Below are 23,149 nucleotides of genomic sequence, written 5' to 3' on the forward strand. Positions count from 1 at the left end.
GCCTCTGGGACCACCCAGTGAGAGGTTGCTAGGTGTCCTCTGAAGGCTCTGCTCCATGTACGGTGCCTCGGGCTGACTTACGGCCCTGGGGTGCTGTCCCTCACGCACCTGGGGCCAGGCCAGCTGGAGCAGGCAAGCCCTGGGCAGACAGTCAGGGACAGAGCGTCCTCTGGGCCAAAGGCTGTGAGTGGCTGTGGTAATCTGAGGAAATCCTGGGTGCATGGGGGTGTGCCCAGGGTAACCCAAGCCATGAAGTGACCAGGGGTTGCCATGGTTAGGGACAGGTATGGTTTCTGGGTGGGACAATGGCCTGGCTGCTTCTTCAAAGCCCTGCTCTAATCCTACTTCACGCACCCAGTCACAGAATCATAGAGTCAGCGAGTCATTTGAGCTGACTATTGAGCCCTACAATTGTGGCGCACAGCTCCCCAGACCAACAGACACCCAGCATCTCGGGCCCACAGACTATCCAAGCTGGGCACCTTCCAGGCGCCACGACTTGACTTCCAGCCATGAGTCTCTGAAGGAGAAAGACAGCTCAGACACCTCGTGTGGGCTCCACCCCCATGCCCTCCCACCCTCACCCAAAAATCAGTCAGAAAGGCTACTAGTGAAACTTCTAATGAGGTAAATGGTGCAGATCTCAGCGTTCTCTGGAGAATCCACAAACCTCTAGAATTCTTTTCTTTGATCCCACAGTCAACCTAAGTAAGGCCTAATGTTCAGGCTGATTTCTCTGCCGGCTGCCAGTCTACCCTCAAAATTTCACAAACAGGATTCACTGATCTTGGACTCTCTGAAGTTTTGTCCTCCTCTCTCCCTTTTGAATCCTGTGTTTGCCTTTGTTCTTTGATTCAGTCTACCGACCGACTCCCTCACTTACAGAGAACCAGTTTGCCGGCAGGATCACTAAACTACGTGCAAAATAACCAGCTACATGCCTCTGAATTATTCTTAGACATTGTCCGCGGGGTCCCTGGTGGAAACAACTCCCACCTCACTCAGCTCCTCCCCGAAAGGAGATTGTGTCAGGACGTCAGTTCTGCAGTGGCCTCCCTGGGCAGGCAAGTAGGCAGGCTCCCACTCACCTCCAGACCCAAGCGTCAGACTCCACCCAGGCCTGGGTGGATGGCCATGGAGAGCCCCCGGACCATCCTGTGTCCACCTGCTGTCCAGAGAGAGGAGGGAGGAGGGAACCGCCAAGAACTGGGGTGCAGACACCCGTGGGTCCCATGGGATATCTCTGGCCTGGGCTCAAGTCCTAGCTCCCCCCCACCATTGTCTAGGTGACACTGCTCACATCTGGAGGTGCCACTGTGCCCTGCCCCCTGGGTGAGGAAAGGAGTGAGAGGGGCTTTGTCGGTACTAAGGGTCTCCCTGAGAAAGCTGCTTGCTGTGCCAATGCAGTCAACGTACGTCAAGGGCCCAAGCACAGCCTCTTCTTGGGAGCTCAAAGCTACAGAAGGACCCAGAGTGGGGAGGTTGGCAGAGGGCCTCCCGAGCAGCTGAGGCACCACAAATCCAGGACTTCTGAGGGCCCGAGAGTTCCCTGTTGTGCTTCCTCAGGTTCCCTCAGACGCTCCCAGCTCTGTCTCCCTGGCTCCCCTTCACAGTCCTGACAAATCACTCACTTGGCACGGCCCTGCCTCAGGCCTTCTGTTCATGAAGTGCCCCTTCTGAACGCCATCTCCACCAGCGGTCAGGAAGTGACCCAGGAGTGAGACCTCACTCCTACAGACCCTGCGGAACCAGCTCCGCACATCTCTCAGGCACTTATCACCCCACGCCTCCCCTGAGCATGCCCAGCCTGGGGACCTGGCTCAGGGGGCTCCCTCCTGCTCTCTCCTTGTTGTACGTACACCCACAGCTTCCTTCACCCCTGAGCTGCTTGGGCACACAGCTCTGGGCCTGGCTAAGCCTTATAGAGCCTAAGTTTCCCTGTCTGTAAAATGGGACTAGGTCAGCAGTTCTCAGAGTGTGGTCCAAAGACCCCTGAGGGTCCCAGAGACCCTTTCAGGAAGTCCATAAGGTTTTGTCTTCACCTCCATATCTGTGAGGCCAGATTTTCTTCATACACTTCAGCCAAAACAATATCACACCAGTCTGGATGTAAAGCAGATACGGGAATCGGGTTGTCTTCTATTAAGTCAGATACTAAAAATATTTGAAAAAAATATAAAACAATGCCCCTCTTCTTACTAATTGTTTTATGTTGGCAAATATAGTTATTTTTCATAAAAATACATTATCCTGTAATGGATTTTTTGTGGTTACTTTTGAATGTCTCAGTTAAATTTCTAATATGTTAAATATCAATAGATACAACCCACATAAACAAAAGCTCTTTGAGGTCTTCAATAATTTTTAAGAACATAAAGCATTCCTGAGGCCAGAAAGTGTGAGAATCTCTAGACTAAATGATCTTGATGGGCCCTTCTTGTTCTCATGGTCTCTCAGCTCACCTCTTGGGATCAGCTCACTCCTGGCTGAGTGAGATGCTCTTTATGTGTCCTCTTGAGTTTCAAGGTGGGGGAGTGTGCGGGTGTGTGTATGACTGGTTCTAATTTCAAGGGTTTGGGGAATCAAGGAGCATGTCCATCCTCCATCCCCTTCAAGAGGACACAGACTTCCAACCCATCCCCTCTTGACCTTAAGGACCCGTGGCAGGTCCTGACCCCACAGCAAACCCAGGGAGAGCAGCAGATCCCCCATCTCTGGGCAAAGCACTGAGCCTGTCACCGTCCCCTCCCTGGTCTGGCCTCCCGGCGGTTTCAGCCCTACGGAGGCACATGAACCTTTGGAAAAAAACCTCCCCGTTCTCCAATCACAGACCACACAAGCCAGAGCCCAAAAGAGAGGATGAGCCACAGACCCGAGCGGCTGTGGGCATGGGCTGAGTCCCTGGTCCCCAGTGGCCAGCTGCAGAGGCTGGGCGGGGCTGGCTGCAAGTCAGAGGGACTGAAAGTGGGCGGGGCTGCTGGCAGGCGGGGCGGCACTCACGTAGATGAGATGGTCTCGGTATCTAATGAGCAGGTTGCGCAGGATGCCAGCTTCGTTGAGGTCCCCCAAGCGGATCATGTCCTCCACGCCGTGGACCGACGTGGGGTGCATGGGCTTGATGTGCCTGGCATTCTGCGGGGAGATCCAGTGTTCCTGCGGGGAGGCACAGGGGCTAACGTAAGCGAGTTGCGTCCTCCTGACTGCACTTTGCTAGAGAAGAGTCCCGGGAGGGGCGGGAACCCCGGGTACCTGCGACCCCATAAGGGCCTCTCCTGCGGCCAAACACTATCATTTCTAACATCTGTGAGGATGTTAGCGCCCACCCCTACCCTTCATGGACCACTCTTCCTCCTCTTAGGGGATTCTCTCTGCAGACCTAAGAGGTGGGCATGGCAGGGATTTTGGCCCTACCTCATGGTTGTCATAAAGGGGATTAGTCTCTCCAGTCACCTTACAGGATGGAGTGGAAAGTGTAATCACTGGAGTTAGACAGACTTGGCTTCAAATCCAAACTCCGATAAACAAAGGCACAAGAATTATTCAGATAGTGCAATATTTCCTGCTGCCACGGGGGGCAGATGGTTGCACATCTGGGCAATAGCCTTTGTTCTTTCAACAAGTTTGTGAAGCCGAGGTTTCCTCTGGCCTCCCCCAGGTGGTCTCCAGCACCCTCTACTCACAGCCCCAGCTTCTCAGAGAACTGAGAATCTCTCCTGTGCTCTGCAGTGTGGCTATACAACCTGAGTCAAGCCTCCAAAGCCCTCTGGGGCCCCCTCCTTGTTCCCAAATGCCGGAACCCTGGGAGCCTCAGGACCAGGCAGAAAGCTGACTGGTTCCCCAGGCTGGGGTCGATGCCTCCTCTGGTCTCCCACATACCCTAGGTCTCCCATTGCAAGGCAATGGTCACTGCCACTGTCGGAGCGCAGTTCTGGCCCTGACCCCTCAGTTTTCCCCAAGGCTGGTTCCATGTCTGCTATACGCCTGGTTCACAGTGCCTCATATAGAGGCCGGGCACAAATGACGTGGCAGGGGATCCCCGATGAGACAGATGGCCGGCTGGGGACTACTAGGAACCAGTCTGAATTAAAAGCAGAGTCCTAGTCATGGAGAGACCCCAGAAGTCCCCTATTGCAGCCCCCTCACGTCACATGAGAAAATAGGATCAGAGGACCACGGCCCTCAGAGAGGTGAGGGGCAGGCCAGAGATTGTTCATGACTCCAGTTTCCCTGGCATTTCATGGCACCTCCTGGGCCAGGGCATTACATTCCAGGTCAGGCCCTCAGACAGCCCTGACATGAATGCGCCTGGTGGTGAGATCAAAGAACCTGCCGACTTTCCAATCCCGTGTGGAACATTCCTCTCTCCCACCCTATTTCTTGATAAAAGCTGATCCAATTGGAAAATTCCCTTTCCCTGACTCGGTCCTAAGCCCTGGAATGGGCCAGAGGGGAGAGGACGTTGGGCAGGCTGTCTGCCTTCCCCGCTCGACCCCAGCCTCTGGTCCCATAATTCCTCCCTGAGACACTTCCGCACAGAGTTAAGAGGTGGCTCAGCCACTGTAAGACCTGTAGCCCTGTGCACATCACTTTGCTTTCCTGAACCTCTACAACCTCATCTATGAAATGGGAATGAGATTGACAATCCCTTTTTCTTGGAGATGTTGGGAGGGTTAATTGACACAATAATGGCCAACCTTTGTTTCACTCCTGCCAGGTCTAAAAAGCACTGGTGCCTGATAATTGCTCAACCAGTGCTGGGTATTATCACTTTAATGTTTTCCAGTTTTTGTTGCAAAAGAGATGTATGTTCTCATTTGTTTCTCTTAACATCTCATCATGGAATTACCAGTCCCGTTTTACAGCGAGGAGTCACATTGGAGAGGTAAAGTGGCGTGCTCAGTTAGATGGCAGAGCTGAGCCTTTCCCCGCCCCTTTCCTGCATGGAAGGTCGCCCGGCTGAGGTCAGCAGCGCTCAGGTCAACGTCCACAGACACCTACAGCACAGATCAAAGTGTAACCAGGGCAGAAACTGAGGCCTGGTCCTGAAGGCATACCAGCGAGAGACAGAGAGGGAACATGGCCAATTCTAGGGCCTGGGGGCACATTTGGGAAAGAGCTGGCCTGGCACTGAGCTCAGAGAGGCAAGGACCACCTGCTCTGTAGAGGAAGGGAAGGAGGGGTACATCTGCCAACGAGAACAGCTTGGACGAAAGCAGAGCCTGAGGACTCCAGCGAGGACGGAACCATGACCCTTCCATCCATTCAGCAGGTCTTTACAGAGGACCTTCTCTGGGAGGCCTTTTGTTGTGCTCTGGGGAACCAGATGTGATCCACCTGGTCCCTGCCCTCAAGCTGAGGGAGTCTGTGGGCAGACAGAGGGCTCAAAGATGGTGGCCTGGAGGTGGGGTGGGGGGAGAGAGTGGGAGTAGGAAAGGCTGGTGAAAGGGGAGGCCAGAAGCCGCTAGGGGCCCAATGCCACGGAAGCAAACCCAGCCCCCTAACCTGCTCCCAGCCAGCCAGCCACATCCCTCCCCCTTCTGCAGCCCCTGTTCTCAGGGGGCAAGTGGGAGGGGACCTCTGGGATCCGGTGACACAGTTATGGGACACCATCTGACATGCAACATGACCCAGATGAAACTCAAGCCTGCAGGCAGAGTCCCTGGGCCCCACCCGGGGGGTCCAGGCTAGCTTGTGGGCCTGTGTGTGCTGCCAGCCAAATCCGTGTCCCCCTTCTGAGGCTGCAACCTCACAGGGGCTTCCTGGAAGGCCCTGGAACTGGAGCCTCTGGAATGACATTGCAGGCACTCCACTTCCAAAGCTCAGGGGACAAAAGTGTGGTTAACAGAACCTGAGCTCTAAAGCTGCCACTGAGATGCTGGGAGAGGAAACTCCCACACAGAACCCAGAAGTCCCGGATCCTGACCCCAGCACCATCATTCACTAGCTGTGTGACTCGTCCTGAGGGTCCCTCTCTGGACTCCAGTTTCACCTTGGGGTAACAGTTGCTGTCCTCCCTGCCTTTCACAGACACTGTGAGGACCTAAAGATAGAACTTCGGTCAAAGGGCTTTGCAAACCCCAAGGCGGGTATCCCTGGGGGCTGCAGGGTAACAGTGATGCCCCTGCCTCCTCCACGTTCAGTACCAGGCCTCCAGCGTCCTGAGTCCTCCCCTGGCCCTCAACAGAGCCTTCTTCTCCAAGTCACTGCACCCTCTTTCACCCCCATCAAACTAAGAGGCTAAGATGGGGACTGTCTCTATGCCCCCAGCGCCGGCCACAGCATCAGGCACAACCCAGATTACGGTGGAACCTAATCTCTCTCGTCCTCCATGTCCCCACTAAGCTGTACATGTGCCCCTGCCGCATACACACATGCCATGCACGTGCACACATGTCCAGAGTTCCCAGGCTTCCCCTCTGGGCCCTCATCAGGGCCACGTTCTCTAAGGCAGGACCCTGACTTAAGACCTTTTCTTCCCTCCCCAAGGCCCCACTCTCACTGTCTATCAAACTTACACTTCCTGTGACCCTTTTCTTCAGGGCCACAAGAGATAAAGCATTCAACTGTTAGACTAATTCCAGGGCAGCGTCAGGGTGGACAGTGAATTCGTGTGATGCCATAACCCCACAGAACGAGAGCGGGCATTTTCAGACCCCTCACCCTCTTCTGAGGCATTCACGTGTGATCTCACATATGAATCAATAACCCTGAGAGGGTTCAGAAGGGAAAGAGATTTGGCCAAGTTTGCATAGCTAGCAAGTGGGCAGGATGGGATTTGAATCCAGTCTGTCTGACCCGAAAGCACCCCTGTACCTGAGGAGCTCCCAGCCCGGTGCCACCCCCTGCCCCACTGTACACACCGGTATGCCCACACAGACACACATTTCTAATACCAGGCAGAATGGACTGAAGTGCTGGTGGAACTAGAACAGGTAGCCTGGGGCAGAAGGGGAGGCTCCCTCCCATGGGGGTGATGGGGAAAGCTCCATGGGGGAAGGGGGTTCTGAGAGGCAGAAGCGGGGCACAGGCACTGCCTCCATCCCCCTGAGGCAGGTCACCTGTCAGCCTGTGTCCCCCCCAAGGCCTGGGGGCGGGGTGGCAGCGGGCTACTCACATTGCCTTCATCGTCCACCACCTGGATCTGCCCAGAGTCACAGAGCTTCACCACTGCCCCGATGGGCACATCAAACTCCTGCCCGGATCTCAGGTCCATCCAGACATAGTCCCCCTGTGGGTGAGAGAGGCCCAGGCCAGGTGAGCAGGGAGGGGGATCAGGTACTCCTTCCAAGCAGTCCTGTGCCCACCCCTCCACCACCAGAGGCCCTTGTGCCAACCACAGAAGAGGGAGAAGAAGGGAACTGGCACTGTGGAAGCCATGGTGCCAGGCCCTGGGCTGGGCACGATGTAGTGTCATCAATCCCTCCTCTGGGGCAGCTGTTACTGTCCCCAATTTATAATGAGTAAGCAGAGGCTCAGAGAGGGGAAGAGCCAACACCACACAGCTGGGCAGCTTCAAGCCCAGGCCTGTCCAAAGCCCTGACCTCTCCCCAAGACGCTACATCCCACACATGTACAGCAGACTCATTGAAGTTTAGGCAGAAACACTTCCCCTCTGTCCTAAAGGAGGCGTACCCCCAGGACATTCAAACAGCCTCTGTCACCTCCTTGGTCAACACCCACAGTCACAGTTATGGCTTCCCTGCAGTGATGCTGCTCTGTGCCAGGTCCCGTGATATATGTGGGCATTGCTCTCAGCCACACTGTCTCCTGGCTTGTGGGGACATCCCAATCTGGGGCCAGGGGAGCATTCTATTTGTGTCCCCTGCAGCGTTCAGCAAAAGGCCTGGCTCCCACTACACGCTCAGTAAGGGTTCACAGAAGCCAAATCTACAACCCAGAGTCGGAAACTGGACTTAGAACAACCACTCTCAGCACTGATGCATTCAACATGCGTGTACTGAGCACATACTGGGTACAAGGCACTGAGGGATCTAAATGCTGGGGATCGAGCAGTGAGCATGGAGCCCACATTCTAGTTGGGAGGAGACAGAAAACAAACAACTGAGCAAGTACACGGTCACTTGGGATGGCGGTAGTGCTGTGATGGAAGTGAGCACACCAACGCTGGAGAAAGACAGAGCCGGCCAACCGGAAGACTCATTCGCCGGAGAAGCCACTCTATGAAGGAAACCTCTGAGCTGAGACCTGAAGGGCGAAAAGCAGTCAGGCTAGGAAAGAGCAAGGGTAGAAATCTGGGCAGCGGAAATGATAAGTGCAAAGGCCCTGAGGCAGGAAGGAACCGCAAAGAGGTGGTTGTTGCAGGACCTGATGAGAGAGAGAGATGGGCAAGATTCAGGACTCATAGACTCTCATTGGCCTGGAGGTAAAAGTTTGAATTTTATTCTAATCTTTTTTTTTTTTTTTTTTTTTTTTTTGCTGTATGCGGGCCTCTCACTGTTGTGGTCTCTCCTGTTGCAGAGCACAGGCTCCGGACGCACAGGCTCAGCGGCCATGGCTCACAGGCCCAGCCACTCCGCGGCATGTGGGATCCGCCCGGACCGGGGCACGAACCCATGTCCCCTGCATTGGCAGGCGGACTCTCAACCACTGTGCCACCAGGGAAGCCCTTATTCTAATCTTAATAAGAGTATTTTTTTGGGGTGGTTCCCAAGTTCCCCAGAAGGGTAAGAGAACCTAGACATCCTAATAAAAATATAACTTCCTATCAAGCGGCAGTTAAAAGCATAACAGTTGCTAAAACTGATTCACAATGAAATAAGCCCATGGGGATGGCCCAGGGGAAACAGCTCTGGGCTATGAGACTGGGATCCAGGACCCACTTGGCCTCCAGTAAATCGCTAACCTCTTTGAGCTTCAGTTTCCACATGCCTCAGTGAGGCGTGGGCTTGGTGAGTCCCAAGGCCAACTCTTCACTGTTTCAGCCTCCTCCTGTTCCCATCAGAACCAACTACTTTTCAGCCACAGCCGCCATTATGGGCCTTCACTTCATGGGAGGTTAGCACATGTTAGAAACAGGCTAGCTTCAAACCCAAGCTGTCTCCCAGAGAACGTGAGAAACATTGGAGAGCATCTGGGATGGGAGGAGAACTCATGTGTTTGCTGAGCATCTACTGTGTGCCCAGGCTGCATGACTGCTTCCCATTTAATCCTCACGACTGCTTTAGTCCCAAGTCCAAGATGTGCTTCTGGCCACACTCCTCGCCCTCTCCAAGCGCCAGCCCAGGACCACCTGACACACACCTGCTCAGGCTGTTCTGTTCCAACTGCCCCCAATCTCACTCCACCTTTCCACTGAGTGGACACCCAAAGCAAATAGCAACTCTTCCCTGGCCTCTCCTCACTGCCGCACCTTCTACCTCCTCCCCAATTCCTAAAGAGTTAGTTCTTTCATTCAGTACATATCTGTGGAGGGTCCGCTGTGGGCCAGTTTCACTCCAGACCCTGGGGCCAGAGCAGTGAACAGAGGGGAAAGCAGAGGGCCTAGTAAGGGCCAGCCCAGGTTGGAGCTAGATGAGGGGGCGCTTGGAGGATACGGGCAGCACCAGGGCACACAGGGCCCTGGGAGCCATGGACAGACGTTGGACTTTCTTTCAAGTAGGACAAGTAGCCACTGGAAGGTTTTAAAGCAGGAGAGAAAGGCATGATGGATTTACACTTTCAAAACTTCCCCTGGCTGCTGTGTAAAGAACACAGGCTCTCCTCCAGTCTTCGGGGCCCCTGGACTTGCCCCTTAACAGCCAGCACCACTCTGGGTCATCACCATGGGTGTCCACTCCCCGCTAGCCTGCAGCCCCGTGAGGGCAGGGCTGGTCTGAGTCTTCCATTGGTGACTCCCCAGAACCAAACATAGAGAAACAGTTCTTCTCTCAGTGAGACAGAGAATCAGAATGTGAAACAGCGTGTATGTGAGCGTGTGTGTGAGTAGGTAAGAGGGAGCATGTGACAGAGTTCGTGTGTGAGAGAGAGAAAGAGAGAGACTACCTGATTCCCAGAGGCCAGCGGTGGCGGGCAGTGGCACCAGGACATTGCTCTATGCAAACTCAATACCCCTGCAACAGGCCAGGTAGTGACTTACATGCTTCCCTGTAATTAACTGTCTCATTGAACCTTATGACAACGCTTAGGCAGGGCATTCTCTCTCTACTTCATCTCCTCAAAGAGGTCAAGAAACATGTCCAAGGTCACACGGGTGTTTTGTGGTAGAGCTGGGAATGAAGCCCACGCCTGGCAAACTCCAAATTCAGTGCTCTCTCCCTACATCCCCTGGGCCCCACCCTGAACCCAGCTCTGCAAGCAGAACAGGAAGCACTGATAGGGTCCCTGGCTGGAGATGGTTTGTGGACCCAAAAGGCAAACTGGAAGCTCCAGCGAAGGGCAGCAAAGCAAACAGAAATGTCTAGAACCCTCCTAGCCTAGGACTGTCACCAGGAGGGTGGCGACTTAACTTTCTCTTCTCTTGGTCTGAACTCGAGGAAAGAGGCTAAAATGGCAGCTAAGAGGCTTCAGGGAGGAATCTGGGACCTGAGAACCTCTGAGGGGGACAGTTCCCATGGTCCTATGGAAAGTACTTGGGGCATCAGAATGCAGCTGGGTTGTAAGGGTCCCCATTTTACAGATGAGGAAACTGAGGCCGAAAGAGAGAAAGGGATTTGGCCATAGTCACTCATCAAATCAGTGACTGATGAGACCGTGAGCATCTGCAGGGGCAGAGCCTGAACCCAAAACAGGGCAGGTCAGGAATCGTTGGATGCATGAAGGAAGGAGCAGAGGAAGGAAGATGTAAAAGAACATGACACCTTTTTGAGGGGCAGGAGAGGGGAGGAGAGGAAAGGGGCACTGGGCTCAGGTCTAACCCCACCAGCCCCTCCCCACAGCTGGATTCCAGGCAGCCCATGACTGTATCTGGCCCCATTCCTACCACTCCACTGTGAGGGGTGCCCCACTAGGGACCTCACCCGGAATCAAAAGTTCCATTTGTGTAGACACCTGCCTCTGTGTGGCTGTGTAACCTGGGGCAAGTTCCAGCTTCTCTGCTGTCAGTTTTGAGTGGTTCCCAGCCCCAGAACGGTGAGCTCCTAGATGGATTTGCCTAAATGTTCTCAAGGGTACACCACAACCGTAGTGGGGGCTTCCTCCAGGGAAGCTGGCCCACATCCACAATGAACACAAGGTAAAAAGAGTTCTGGGTTCAGGTCCCAGTTCTGCCACTAACGCTGTGTGACTCTGGGTAAGTCTTTCAGTCTCTCTGAGCCTTAGAGTTCAACAACCTTAACAGGAAAGGAGTCAGTGCTTGTGAAGATGAGAGACCCACGCAAAGGGAAGTTGTCTTTGCTGTCCACCCACCTTCCCTCATGAGCCCAGGATCAGATCAATATCAACTCCCCGCAGGGCCTTAGCCTTACATGCCTCTTTCCTCCTCTGGGGCAGGGCCTGAGGTTCAGTCCCCGTTTGTGCAATGAAAAGGAGTCTGTCTCAGGACACTCCCCCCACCCTCACTTATCCTCATAGTCACTCCGGGACATTGGTTACATTAGCCCCATTTTCACAGGTGAGAAAGATGGGCCAGCTGACTTGCCAGGGGCGCCAGTGAGCAAGGAAGTGTCTGGTTGCTAATCTTCGGTGGAGGAGGGGACCCGCGGGCCATGCTTTCCTTCTACCAGCCGGTCAGCCAGTCCACAAACGTCTTCCCGAGCCCCCTCCGTGCACCTGGAGTCACCCCCTGCTCTGGACCCGGGCAAGGGCAGGGAAGCCCCTTCCCAGCGCTGGCCCATCCACCTCCCGTTTTCCAGCTGCACAAGCTCCGCGCCCAGGCAGGGGCAGCTGGGGGCCAAGTTCCCGCCGGGCGTCTAGGGCCGCGCGGCACCAGAGGGCTCAGGTGTGCGTGCACCCTGGGGCTTTGCGACCCTGCGGCCCGCCTGGCTCCAGACAGGCGGGGAAACCGAGGCCCAGGACCGGGTCCGCGGGGCGCGTCCTCCCCCTCCCGACCCGGGCCTCACCGGCAGGACCGCGTATGTCTTCAACGCCTGGTTCAGGCTACGCAACAGCGCCCACTTGCCCGGCTGCTTGGCGCGCGCCTCGGCAGGGTCGCCGGGGTCAGCGGCGTCCTCGGGGCTGGCGGGGTCTGCGGGATGGGCAGGGGGCTCCATGGCGCGGAGGGCCTAGCGGCGGCTATGGTGGCAACACGTCTCTAGCTCCCTAATTCACCTAATCCCGTGCGCGCCGCCCGCCGGGGAACCCTAAACCCGGCCATCTGCCGCGGGCCCATGGCAACGGCGGCTTAGGTGACGCCCGCTGGCGGGAACGAGGAGGGGGCGCCCGCGCCGCCCCAGCCCCCTCCCATCCTGGCGCGACCCCAACACCCAACATCGTCGGGGATTCCAGGCCCGCCTCACCAGGACCTCTGCGAACGGCACCCAGGAAACGAGATGCGGGGCCTCGGCAAAAACGAGGCACCTGGAACCTCACCTTGACCGCAGTTTTGGAGAAAATCAGTATGTTTTCTGCGGAAAGAAACGTGGGGATGTTATGGAGTGGAACACAATAAACTTCGTAAATTTTTTAAGACTAAAGGGAAGGTGCGTCAAAGATCTTTCTGGCCCACTGGCTGCCTCTGGGGAATGAGGGCAGATAAAAGCCTTGAGGTTGGGAGGGGACTTTATGGGGAAAGCCCTGGAAGAGTCTCTGGTCCTCACCCAGCCTCTGAGGCCAGCCAGCTGGTGATCTCCAGGTCAAAGAGGAGGCACTGAGGCCTAAAGGAGGGGCGTCCCCTTGTTCCCCAGGACAGCAAGTCACCCCTAATGGCTCAGAGCTCACCCCACAGTGGGTGCCAAGCTGGGCTCCTGTGTCCTGGCAGCCACACAGGACTGGGTGCCAGCCTGGGTCCATGCTGGGCTGCAAGCCACAGTGGCCACTGTCCCATCCAGAAGGTGTGGAATGCCCAGGCCCTATGACTCTCCTCCTACACCTGCCTCCTTCTCTCTCCCTACTTATCTTTATCCTCTCCCCTCTTTTCTCCTATTCTCTCTTCAAGGTCTCATTTTTGGCCCTCAGCGTTGCCTGAAATCCTGGAAGACCCAACTTTCTGTTCTAGAGGAGCAAACCACAGCGGGGAGTAGAGGGAATGACAAGGAAGGAGACAGTGATGTCTCACACAGAACTCGGAGCTGCCCCTCTGGACCTGGGCTTCCTTCTACACGCCCCCCCCCCCCCCTTTTCCAGCCTCGAGGACCCAGCGCTCTGCCACCCAGCACACAGATGACTGTTGGCAATGACTCCCACCCATTTCCTGTGCCCTCTCAGGGGCTCTGCTCTCAGAAGGGGTCCTTTCCAGAGTTAAGCCCAGAACAAGCACACCTACCCCTGCCCACCCTCCTAGGAGAGTCCGTGGGGACAGGAACCAGACCCTCAGACCCAGGGAGGTGCTAGAGTTGGGCTTCCAGGCATCCTTCCATCTGTCTATTTAAAAAACCTTCACAGGGACTCCCCTGGTGGTCCAGTAGTTAAGACTCCGCCTTCCAATGCAGGGGACATGGGTTCGATCCCTGGTCAGATCCCACGAACTAAGATCCCACGTGCTGCAGGGCAACTAAGCCAGCACGCCGCAACTACTGAGCCCAAGAGCCACAACTAGAGAGCCCGTATGCCACAACTACAGAGCCCACATGCTCCGGAGCCTGCACGCCACAACTAGAGAGAAGCCCACGCACCGCAACGAGAGATCCTGCATGTTGCAACTAAGACCCAACACAGCCAAAAATAAATAAATATTTTTAAAATTAAAAAAAAAACAAAAACCTTCACAGGCTCAGGCTAAAGCTTAGGGGACACCGTCCTCAGAGCTTCCAGCCTGGGGGTGGACAAACCCAGACACAGATAAGGATGGTACCACCAGATAAGGGACAGATTAACCCTGGAGAGACAGGATAGAATGGCTCCTATGAGATTGGACTCTGGACCCAACACCGGTTCAATGATGACAAGGCCATTCACATGCTGTGTGATCTTGGGCAAGTTCCTCAACCCCCATGTGCTTTTGTTTTCTCATTTGTCAGATAACAGGATAACAGTACCTCATTAGGTGCTTGTGAGGGTTAAACAGGTCGTGTGTAACTCACTCAGATCGGTGCCTGTTAGAGCAAATGCTGTGTGAGTGTTAGTTATTATTAACTGAGCAAGTCATGTTGTTGTGGTGTTGTGATTATTTAGGCAGGTATGAGGGAGAAGGGTGTTCCAGAAAAGAAAACAGCAAAGCACAGAGAAGCAGAGGTAAGGAGGAAGAGATGGTGAAACAAGTCTGGTGGATGGAGAGAGGCCCCATGAGAGAGACCTAGTAAAGTACTGAGAGACTGGCCCTCCCTGACCCAGACCCACTACTCAACACCCTGCACCCAGGCCACCCCTGAGATGAAGTCTAGGAGTAGGTCCCTTCCCTGCAGGTGGCTGCACACCAGGTCTGGGAGGCAGGTCTAATGCCCCTGGGACCCACTCTGGCATCACACCAGACTCTCTCCCAGAGCCAGGGCTCACTGCTCCCCCAGCCTTGTCTCCTGCTGCCCGGCCACACAGGACAGGTACTCCTACCTTTGCTTATGCTGAGTCCTCTGCTAGGAACGCTCCACCTCCACCATACTCTTCCCTGCCCCCACTTAGCCACCAAGGCTCCACTTAGCTATGTGCCCCCTGGTCCCCACACCTCACTACCTTCTTTTCTCCTCCCTTCATGCCTCACACCCATAGTGCTGCTGTCACCTCCACCATACCACCATCTGGTCCAATTCTGGCCACCCATATTACATATGGGGAGACTGGGGTTCAGAAGGGGCAAAAGGACCTATCCAAGTATACATAGCAAGCTGGAACAGAAAAGCTTTCAGGAAATAACTGTACCAGTTGTCATCAGCAAGTGATATCAGCAAAGAGTAGAGAAGTCTGCCAAGAACTCTACAGAAACACCAAAAAACATAGCAAAAATTGTCAGAGTCAACTTTACTGGAACTCTAGAAAATATGCAAAGGTTTACAGTAACCATTTGAACATTTAAGGACGAGGAAGATGACTGAAACCCCACAGGAGAGCTTTGTGGTACTTTAACCTACCCATCCTCCCTCACTCCCCACCTTGAGGATGGCAGCCTGTATCCCTGGTGTGGGTTTTTGGGGTCAGAGGGAGCAGAACAGACCTTGTTATCAAAGAATTTTGATGGTTTTAACCTGTCTGGGGGACCCCTGAAGGAATAATGCTAAAGGTTTGTCTTTATTCCCTAACTAGGGACCCCAGGGTAGAGAAGTAGCTATGGAGGGCATTGGTCAAAAACATCCAAAGGCAAATGAACTACCACCTGGGGAAAAAAATAATCAGTTGGCGCAAACAATAGACACTCCAAAAAGCCTGGAAGAAAGGCAGGGGAATGAGATGCGCCAGGGAAAAAGGGCTTTGTAAAAGCTTCAGCATATACTGGGGAATCTAGAAGACCACGTACACACCCAGGGTTGGACGAGTGTTCAGAAAAAGCATGAGAAACCCTAAGCTCTCACCTCTGACTGACCTCAAGCTCCATGCAGACAGGGAGTGAAGGCTAAGTCAGAGTTGTAAATGTCCTGACTGAGCATTGAAGTCATGCGCCAACATACACACAGCCCAACTGCAAAGTCTGAGATTTTAAAAATTTGTTTTGTTGTTTTTTCCAGGGGTTTTAGAGACTTCAGTGACCACACACAACAAAGAATCTAGTCTTCACACACACACACACACACACAAAATAGTTTAGAAAAGTCACTCAACAAAATTACAATTCACAATAAGCAGTAACAACAAACCCTGGGGAGGGGGAGAATCTGACTTCTGGAGTTATCACATTATAGTAATCAAAATGTCCAGTTTTCAACAACAATAACAAAAAAAAAAAACGATGAGACCTGCAAAGAAAGAAGAAAACATGGCCCATTCATAGGAAAAAAAGAAATTAATAGAATCTTTCCCTGAGGAAGCCGAGACACTGGACTTAATAGACAAAAACTTTAATCAACTGTTTTAAATATGCTCAGAGAACTGGAGGAAACCAGAACAACATCTCACCAAGTACAGGCTATCAATAAGGAGACAGGAATTATAAAAAGGAACGAAATAGAAATTCTGGAGTTGAAAAGTACAATAACTGATATGAAAATTTCACTAGAGGGGTCAACAGCAGATTTGAAAGGGCATAAAGAAGAATCAGCAAACCAAAGATAGCTTAACTGAGATATCCAGGCTAGGGAGCAGAAACAAAAAAGGATTAAGAAAAATGAGCTGAGACTAAGAAACCTACAGGACACCATCCAATGGACCAATATATGCACAATGGGAATCCCAGAGGGAGAGGAGAGAGAGAGGTAGAAAGAATATTCGAAGAAATAATGACCCCAAATTCCCCAAACTTGATGAAAGATATGAATCTACACATCTAAAATGCTCAATAAATTCCAGGTAGGATAAACTCAAAAAGATCCTCACTGAGACACATTATAATCAAACTATCAAAAGACAGACAAAAAGAGAATCTTAAAAACAGTGAGAGAGAAGTGACTCATCATATACGAAGGATCTTCAATATGATTAATTGCTGATTTCTCATCAGAAACCATGGAGACCAGAAGGCAGTAGGATAATATATTTAAAATGCAGAAAGGGAAAAAACACATTTCCAACAAGAATTCTGTATGTGGCAAGAATATTCTTCAACAGTGAAAGAGAAACTAAGACATTCCCAGATAAACAAAAACTGAGGGAGTTGGTAGCTAATAGACCTGCTCTACAAGAAATGCCAAAAATATTCCTTCAGGCTAAAATTAAATGGCACTAGACAGTAACTCAATGCCATACAAAGAAATAAAGAACCCAGTAAGGTAACTACAAAGGTAAATATAAGAGCCAGCCTTATTGTTATTTTTGGTTTGTCACTTCTTTTTTTTCCTATGTGATTTAAAAGACAAATGCATAAAATAACAATCATAAATCTAAGTTAATGGACACACAGTGTATAAAGGTGTAATTTCTGACAATAATACTGTAAAGAGAGAGTGATGGAACTGTATAGGAGCAGAGTTTTCATGTACTATTGAAGCTAAGTTGGTGTTAACCCTCACTAGATTGTTATAAATGTAAGGTGTTAATTGTAAACCCCAGAGTAACTACTAGGGGAAAAAAAAAAAAAAAATATATATATATATATATATATATATATATATATATAGAGAGAGAGAGAGAGAGAGAGAGAGAGAGAGAGAGAGAGAGAAATGAATGAGAAGGGAACCAAAACAGTAGAGTGGGGAAAAAATCAAACACAAAAGAAGGCATCATAGAGTAGAATCTAAAAAAAAAAAAAAGATAAAAATGAACTTAAATACAAAACAGAAATAGACCCACAGACATAGAAAACAAACTAACTACGGTAACCAAAGGGGAAAGGGGGGAGGGATAAATTAGGAGTTTGGGATTAACAGATACCCATTACTATTTATAAAATAGATAACCAACAAGTACCTACTGTATAACCTAGGGGACTATACTCAATATTTTGTAATAACCTATAAGGGAAAAGGATCTGAAAAAAATATATATATATATGTATATAACTGAATCACTTTGCTGTACACCTGAAACTAACACAACATTGTAAATCAACTATACTTCAATTTAAAAAAAGATGTCATTATAGAGGAATTGACAGGGGAAAGACATGACATATAAAAAAACAGCAAAATGGCAGAAGTAAGTCTTTAAATGGAAATGAATTTAACTCTCCAATTAAAAGGTAGAGGTCGGCAGAAAAGGTTTAAAAAAAATAACACATGATCCAACTATATGCTATCTACAAGAGACTCACTTTAGATCCAAAGACACAAATAGGTTGAAAGTGAAAGGATAGAAAAATATACTCCTTGAAAACAGTAACCAAAAAAGAGCTGAGGTGGCTGTACTAATATCAAACAAAATGGACTTTAAATCAGGAATTGTTACAACAGACAAAGAAGAACGTTATATTTTAATAAAAGACTTAATCCAACTGTTATCAACAGTCCACAGATTTATCTTCAAACTTCACTCTGATCCAGGAATCTGGGCAGAGTACATCTAGTCCCTACACTGGCCTCACCACAGAGCCAGAAATCACATCTTACCGAAGCACAGCAGACTTCCCTGAGGTCCTAAAGAAGCGGGTCACATGTACCACAGCTCTCTGGGTTCTCACAAGCACCAGCTAGCCTTGCAACGTGGGGCAAGTCCCTCCTCCTGAGACCACAGCCCCCCATCTGTATGTGAGGGGCTACCACGACAGCCTCAGAGCCTTCCCTGACATCACCACCCCACCCTGCCGTACCGCAGGCGGGGCAGAAGCCTCCCCCAGCCCCAGACTCCCTCCCACCCTACTCCACCCCCAGGACTCCTGCTATCACAGTTCTGCTCATGGGCACCCTTGCTGTGTTTCGGAGCTGCCTCCCCCCTCTGGTCTGGAAACTCCTCCAGGACAGGGAGCAGTCAATTTATCTCTGTATCCTTTGTGCCCTGCCCGGTACAGAGAAGGGGCTGAGTGTCACTTTGCTGGGTGGGTGAGTGAGTACTTGGCTGGAGGAGGTGGCTTCCGGCACACTAGGAACCTCCAGACACTCCCACCTACTCCCAAAACCATCAACATGATGGGTCTGCCCAGCCTACCGCAGGGTGCCTGGGAAAGAGCTCATGCTCTGCGAATGCCACCCAGCAGGGGAAGTCTGACCTCCTCCCCTGAGCCCTGTGCCTGCTCCTTGTGCCACAGCCCTGTGCCCTACACAGCAGCCTCTTCCCAAGGTCTCTTCTCCCTGCATGCTGCCCCCCTCACCAGCATGGCTCCCTATCCTGTCTGGACCTGCCCCAGCTCATGTCTAAATTACCCTATCTGGGACATATATACGTTGCCAAATGTAAAATAGATAGCTAGTGGGAAGCAGCTGCATAGCACAGGGAGATCAGCTCAGTGCTTTGTGACCACCTAGAGGGGTGGGACAGGGAGGGTGGGAGGGAGACGCAAGAGGGAGGAGATATGGGGATATATGTATAGCTGATTCACTTTGTTATACAGCAGAAGCTAACACACCATCGTAAAGCAATTATACTCCGATAAAGGTGCTAAAAAAAAATAAATAAAAGCATAGCTGAAATTAAAAAAAATTTAAAATAAATTACCCTATCTGGGCTTCAGTTTCTTCACCGGCAATATCGGCACAAAGATCCCTACCCTACAGCCTTATGGCAATAAAATGAGATCATGTATAGAGAGTACCCGGCACATAGTAGGACCAATGTGAATGCTACTTTTGAAGAATTAGAACCCTCAACAAATGAATAACATTTTTTCATAATGAAGAGATTTGGATTCTGAGCACAACTATATGAAAGTGTTTTCTGTTCCTGGTACTCTGTGGGGCTCAGAAAGGCTGGCATGATGGATGAATGGAAGGAATGAGGGAGGGATGGGTGAGTATCTGTCACTGATATGTCCCACACTGGGCCACTCTACACACGGGGCAAGAAACATCATATTCTCTGAGGTCTCCTCATATAATTTACCCCAAATAAATATTTATGCCAAGTAAAGTAAAAGAGAGAAGAGAATGGGAAATTCTCATACACAGGAAAACTACTGATATGATTTTAGTAGTGGTCGCCGCGGCCGTTAAACTCTTTTGAGCTGTGTCCAGCATTGGGCTGAGCGTTGTACATGTGTTACGATATTTTGTTCTCCGACATCCCTTTGAGGTAGGGATCATGCTCGCTCCAGCCCCTCGGACAAAATGAGGGTGAAATGACAATCGTTCATTTGTTCGGCACAGAGCTCCATCTCTGCGCGTGCTGGCGCTGGAGCTGAGGAGGCCGTGGGGAGCAGGCTGAAGGCCTGCCCCCGTTTCTGGGCTCACCAGGACGCCCCAGGAAGGCAGGGGAAGAGGGTGGCGTGCGGTCAGACTCTAGTGCGCGCAGAGGAGGGAAGGGTCCCAAAGGGAGTCATGGCCACAGCGAGGACTTAGAAGTCAGCCAGAAGAGGGACCAAGTGCTCGGGCTGACCGACCGTCTTTCAGGACAGGGAAGGCGTGGCGGGAGGAGGCGGACCTGGTAGGCAGGTGAAAGACAAGCGCTCTGACTGAACCCCTCGTGGCATTTCATCTTCACAGCAACCATCCTGGGAAAGGAGGGTTTTTATCCTCGTTTTACAGATGAGGAAACTGAGGCTCAGGAAGGCTGAAGGACGTGCGTGCCCCAGGTCCACACACTTATCAACAGCAAAGCCCACGATGAGCCCAGGGCTGCGGGCTCTGCCTGTGGAGCTGCGTGGCTGGCTGGCTCCCCAGAGCTGGGACTGCATTCAGGACCAAAGAAGTAACAGAAATGTGCTTTCTGTGTGAGGGGTGGGCAGAGCCAGGTCCACCTGCAGATACCTGCTCCCAGCAGAGGCTGCCAGACGAGATGGGCCAGCGTTCAGGGAGGCTGGTTGGAGGAGGGTGGACAGCAAGTCAGAGGCCTCCCAAGGGAAAGCGGCTGTGGGAGCTATGAGTGGCCCAGGCCCTCCCTCTGGGGTCTGAAAATGTCCCCATCCACCCAGCCCCGCCTGCAGCCCAGGCCCTGGCACCCAGCAAACACTCAGTGACAGTGACTTTTCCTTCTGTTTTTGGTCTTGGCCATCTCTGATGGGCCTTTGAAGAGACCCTCAGGCCGAGGTGCTCTAGAGGGTGGCTCCTCCAGCCCCAGGACAGAAGACTGTCTATCCTGATCCTGCCCTGACGCCTGCCTTCTCACATACACACATATACATAACTCACACTCAAACATGCAGCTGCAGGGCACGGCTGCCCATTGGTCCCACATGGTCCTGGAGGACATGAAGCCACTGGCCAAGCCTCCACAGCACACACCCCTACCAGCCCAAGGGCCTGGTGCCAGGCCAACCTGGCTCAGGGCCCACATTCCTGAATCTGGAGACCAGGAGCTCATTAGAGTTTCAGGCTGATCACGGGGAAGGGCTGAGGGTCAGGGGCCACTGTGGCCCTGGGAAGGAAGGGGGGCTGGAGGACTCAGCCGGGGGCAGCACCTCTGCTTCTTCCCCATATTACCCTCGGAGCCTGTAGCTCTGGCTACGTCATCCCCCATTCACTTCTCCCCAGTCAGGCTCAAGGCCCTTCCTGGTCTGGCTTCAATAGACTTGCCAACTTCGTCTTCCCTTTCTCCAAGGGCTTCTCTACATCTGGGCCTTTGCACATGCTGTTCCACTGCCTGGACTACCTGGGGATTCAGAGATGTGTATAAATAAGTAATTTCTGACCAGTGGGGTGAGTGCAATGAGGAAGGGAGGCCCCAACAGACACATCACAGGGAGAATGGGCCCTGAGAGAGTCAGGGAAAGTTTCATACCTGGGTTTTGAAGCATAGATAGGAGTTTTCTAGAAGAAAGGATTAGGGAGGGGATTCTACAGCTAAGAACATGGATAAGAGAATATGGGATAGGGAAGGATGAGCCACCCAACAGGGTTATTCCTGATAGAAGGATGAAGGAGCCCTCACCTGCTGAAGAATCACCATTGTCCTTGGTCAAATGCTCCTACTGCCCGCCTGGCCAGACACAGTTCTGCAGGGAGAGAGACCATGTCAAGCCTCTGAGCCAGCCAGCCCTGGAAGCACTGAGCCTGGCTGGGTCACCTGGGCTCTTCCCAAAGCCCCAGCCCCTCCTCCCTGAGGAACCCTCCCTGGCTTCTCTCCCTCTGGCCACAGCCCAGCCTGCGTGACCTGAGCCTCTGCCACCATCACCAGTTCCACTGCCCAGAGCAGCTGAGCTCCCTTTTTACTACTGTTATTCAGAGATTCCCAAAGGGCTCCTAAGAAGTAGAAAGTCCAGCCCCCTCCCCTGGACATATGGGCAAAGGGGCCAGAGAGGGACCAAGACTTGCCAAAGGTCACACAGCAGGACAGGACAAATTCAGGATTAAGACTTGGTCTCTGGCCACCCAGCTCAGAGCTGCCCCAGGAGTAGAGGTGACAGGGACAGCCTGGCCCAAGAGGAGGGTCAGGCTGTACATGACCTGCTCATGACACGACGTGCCTAAAACCCTTCCAGAGCACCCCCGGCCTTCAGGATGGGGTCTCTAATCCCTCCCCCATCTAGCGTTTAAGGCCCAGCACTATGCGTCTCAGTCTTGCCTCTCTCTGCTTTCTTCCTTCCTCACCCCTGCCCTTGGGCCATTCTCAGCACTCACTCTTCCTGAAATATGCTGGCCCTTTTTATACCTCTTAGACTTTGTATACACTGGACCCTCTGCCTGGAATTCTGGCTAATAAATTCCCACCTATGCCTCACGGCTCAGTTTAGATGGTACCTCCTCCAGGAAGCCTTCCCTGACTGTCCCCAGGCTGCCAAGAGCCCCGATATTTCCCTCTATCTAGCCCTGACTATATACGTTTGTTGTCTGGTCAGGGTCTGTCCCCACCTCTGCTCCCAAAGTAAGGGAGTTGATACAGGGTAGGGTGTGGGGCTCAGCCATCACCTCACACAGCACAGGGACAGCTCAGGAAGGACTCGTGGGACTGAGTGTGGTGATCAAAAGCAGCCCCAGCCCATTGGCCCCAGCATGAGGCCCCTCTGGCCCCCTACCTGCCTCCCAGGATGAGCATCAATTTTTCACAAGGTGCATTCAGAGGCGCTGGGGCATTTGATCCTCTGCCCATGACACTACCTGACACCCGAGCCCTGACCCCTGCCCTGGGGCTCCGGGATACAGCAGGCACACCGTCCTTCTGGAGACCTGCACCTGGCCTGGGTGTCTGGCTGAGAAGGGAATTCAACAAAGGCCAGCAGGCAGCTGCCGTGGGGAGCTACGTCCGTGAAGAGGATGCCCAGCTGTGGTGCTGGCATCCTGCACCAGTGTGAGCCCCGAGAGCCAGGGGCAGAACCAGGGCCTTCAGGGCCTTGGTGGGTGGAAAGGGGTTGAAAGGGCATAGAATTTAAGGGCCACGTGTAAGGAAAATGCTACAAAATAGACATTTTTTTTCTTCAAAATAATAACTAATCCCTGTTCAAGTTAATTGCTTTTTAAATTGACAACAGAGAACACAGAACTGTATTTACATT

At 52.3% G+C, this 23,149-nt stretch overlaps 1 protein-coding gene across 1 annotated transcript in view; it reads right to left on the minus strand.

Moving 5' to 3' along the window:
* Nucleotides 1–23,149, minus strand: part of MYO7A (myosin VIIA) — a 103,994-nt gene that overhangs the window by 80,257 nt on the left and 588 nt on the right. Inside the window, exons 2-4 of the mRNA XM_032641629.1 lie at nucleotides 21,589–21,652; nucleotides 7,115–7,228; nucleotides 3,001–3,153 (exon numbers count right to left, since the gene is read on the minus strand). Of these exons, the coding sequence (XP_032497520.1) occupies nucleotides 3,001–3,153; nucleotides 7,115–7,228; nucleotides 21,589–21,606 (285 nt within the window). The 5' untranslated portion in view covers nucleotides 21,607–21,652. The remainder of the gene's footprint in view (nucleotides 1–3,000; nucleotides 3,154–7,114; nucleotides 7,229–21,588; nucleotides 21,653–23,149) is intronic.

Source organism: Phocoena sinus, chromosome 8, assembly GCF_008692025.1.
Source record: "Phocoena sinus isolate mPhoSin1 chromosome 8, mPhoSin1.pri, whole genome shotgun sequence".
NCBI classification, from domain to species: Eukaryota; Metazoa; Chordata; class Mammalia; order Artiodactyla; family Phocoenidae; genus Phocoena; species Phocoena sinus.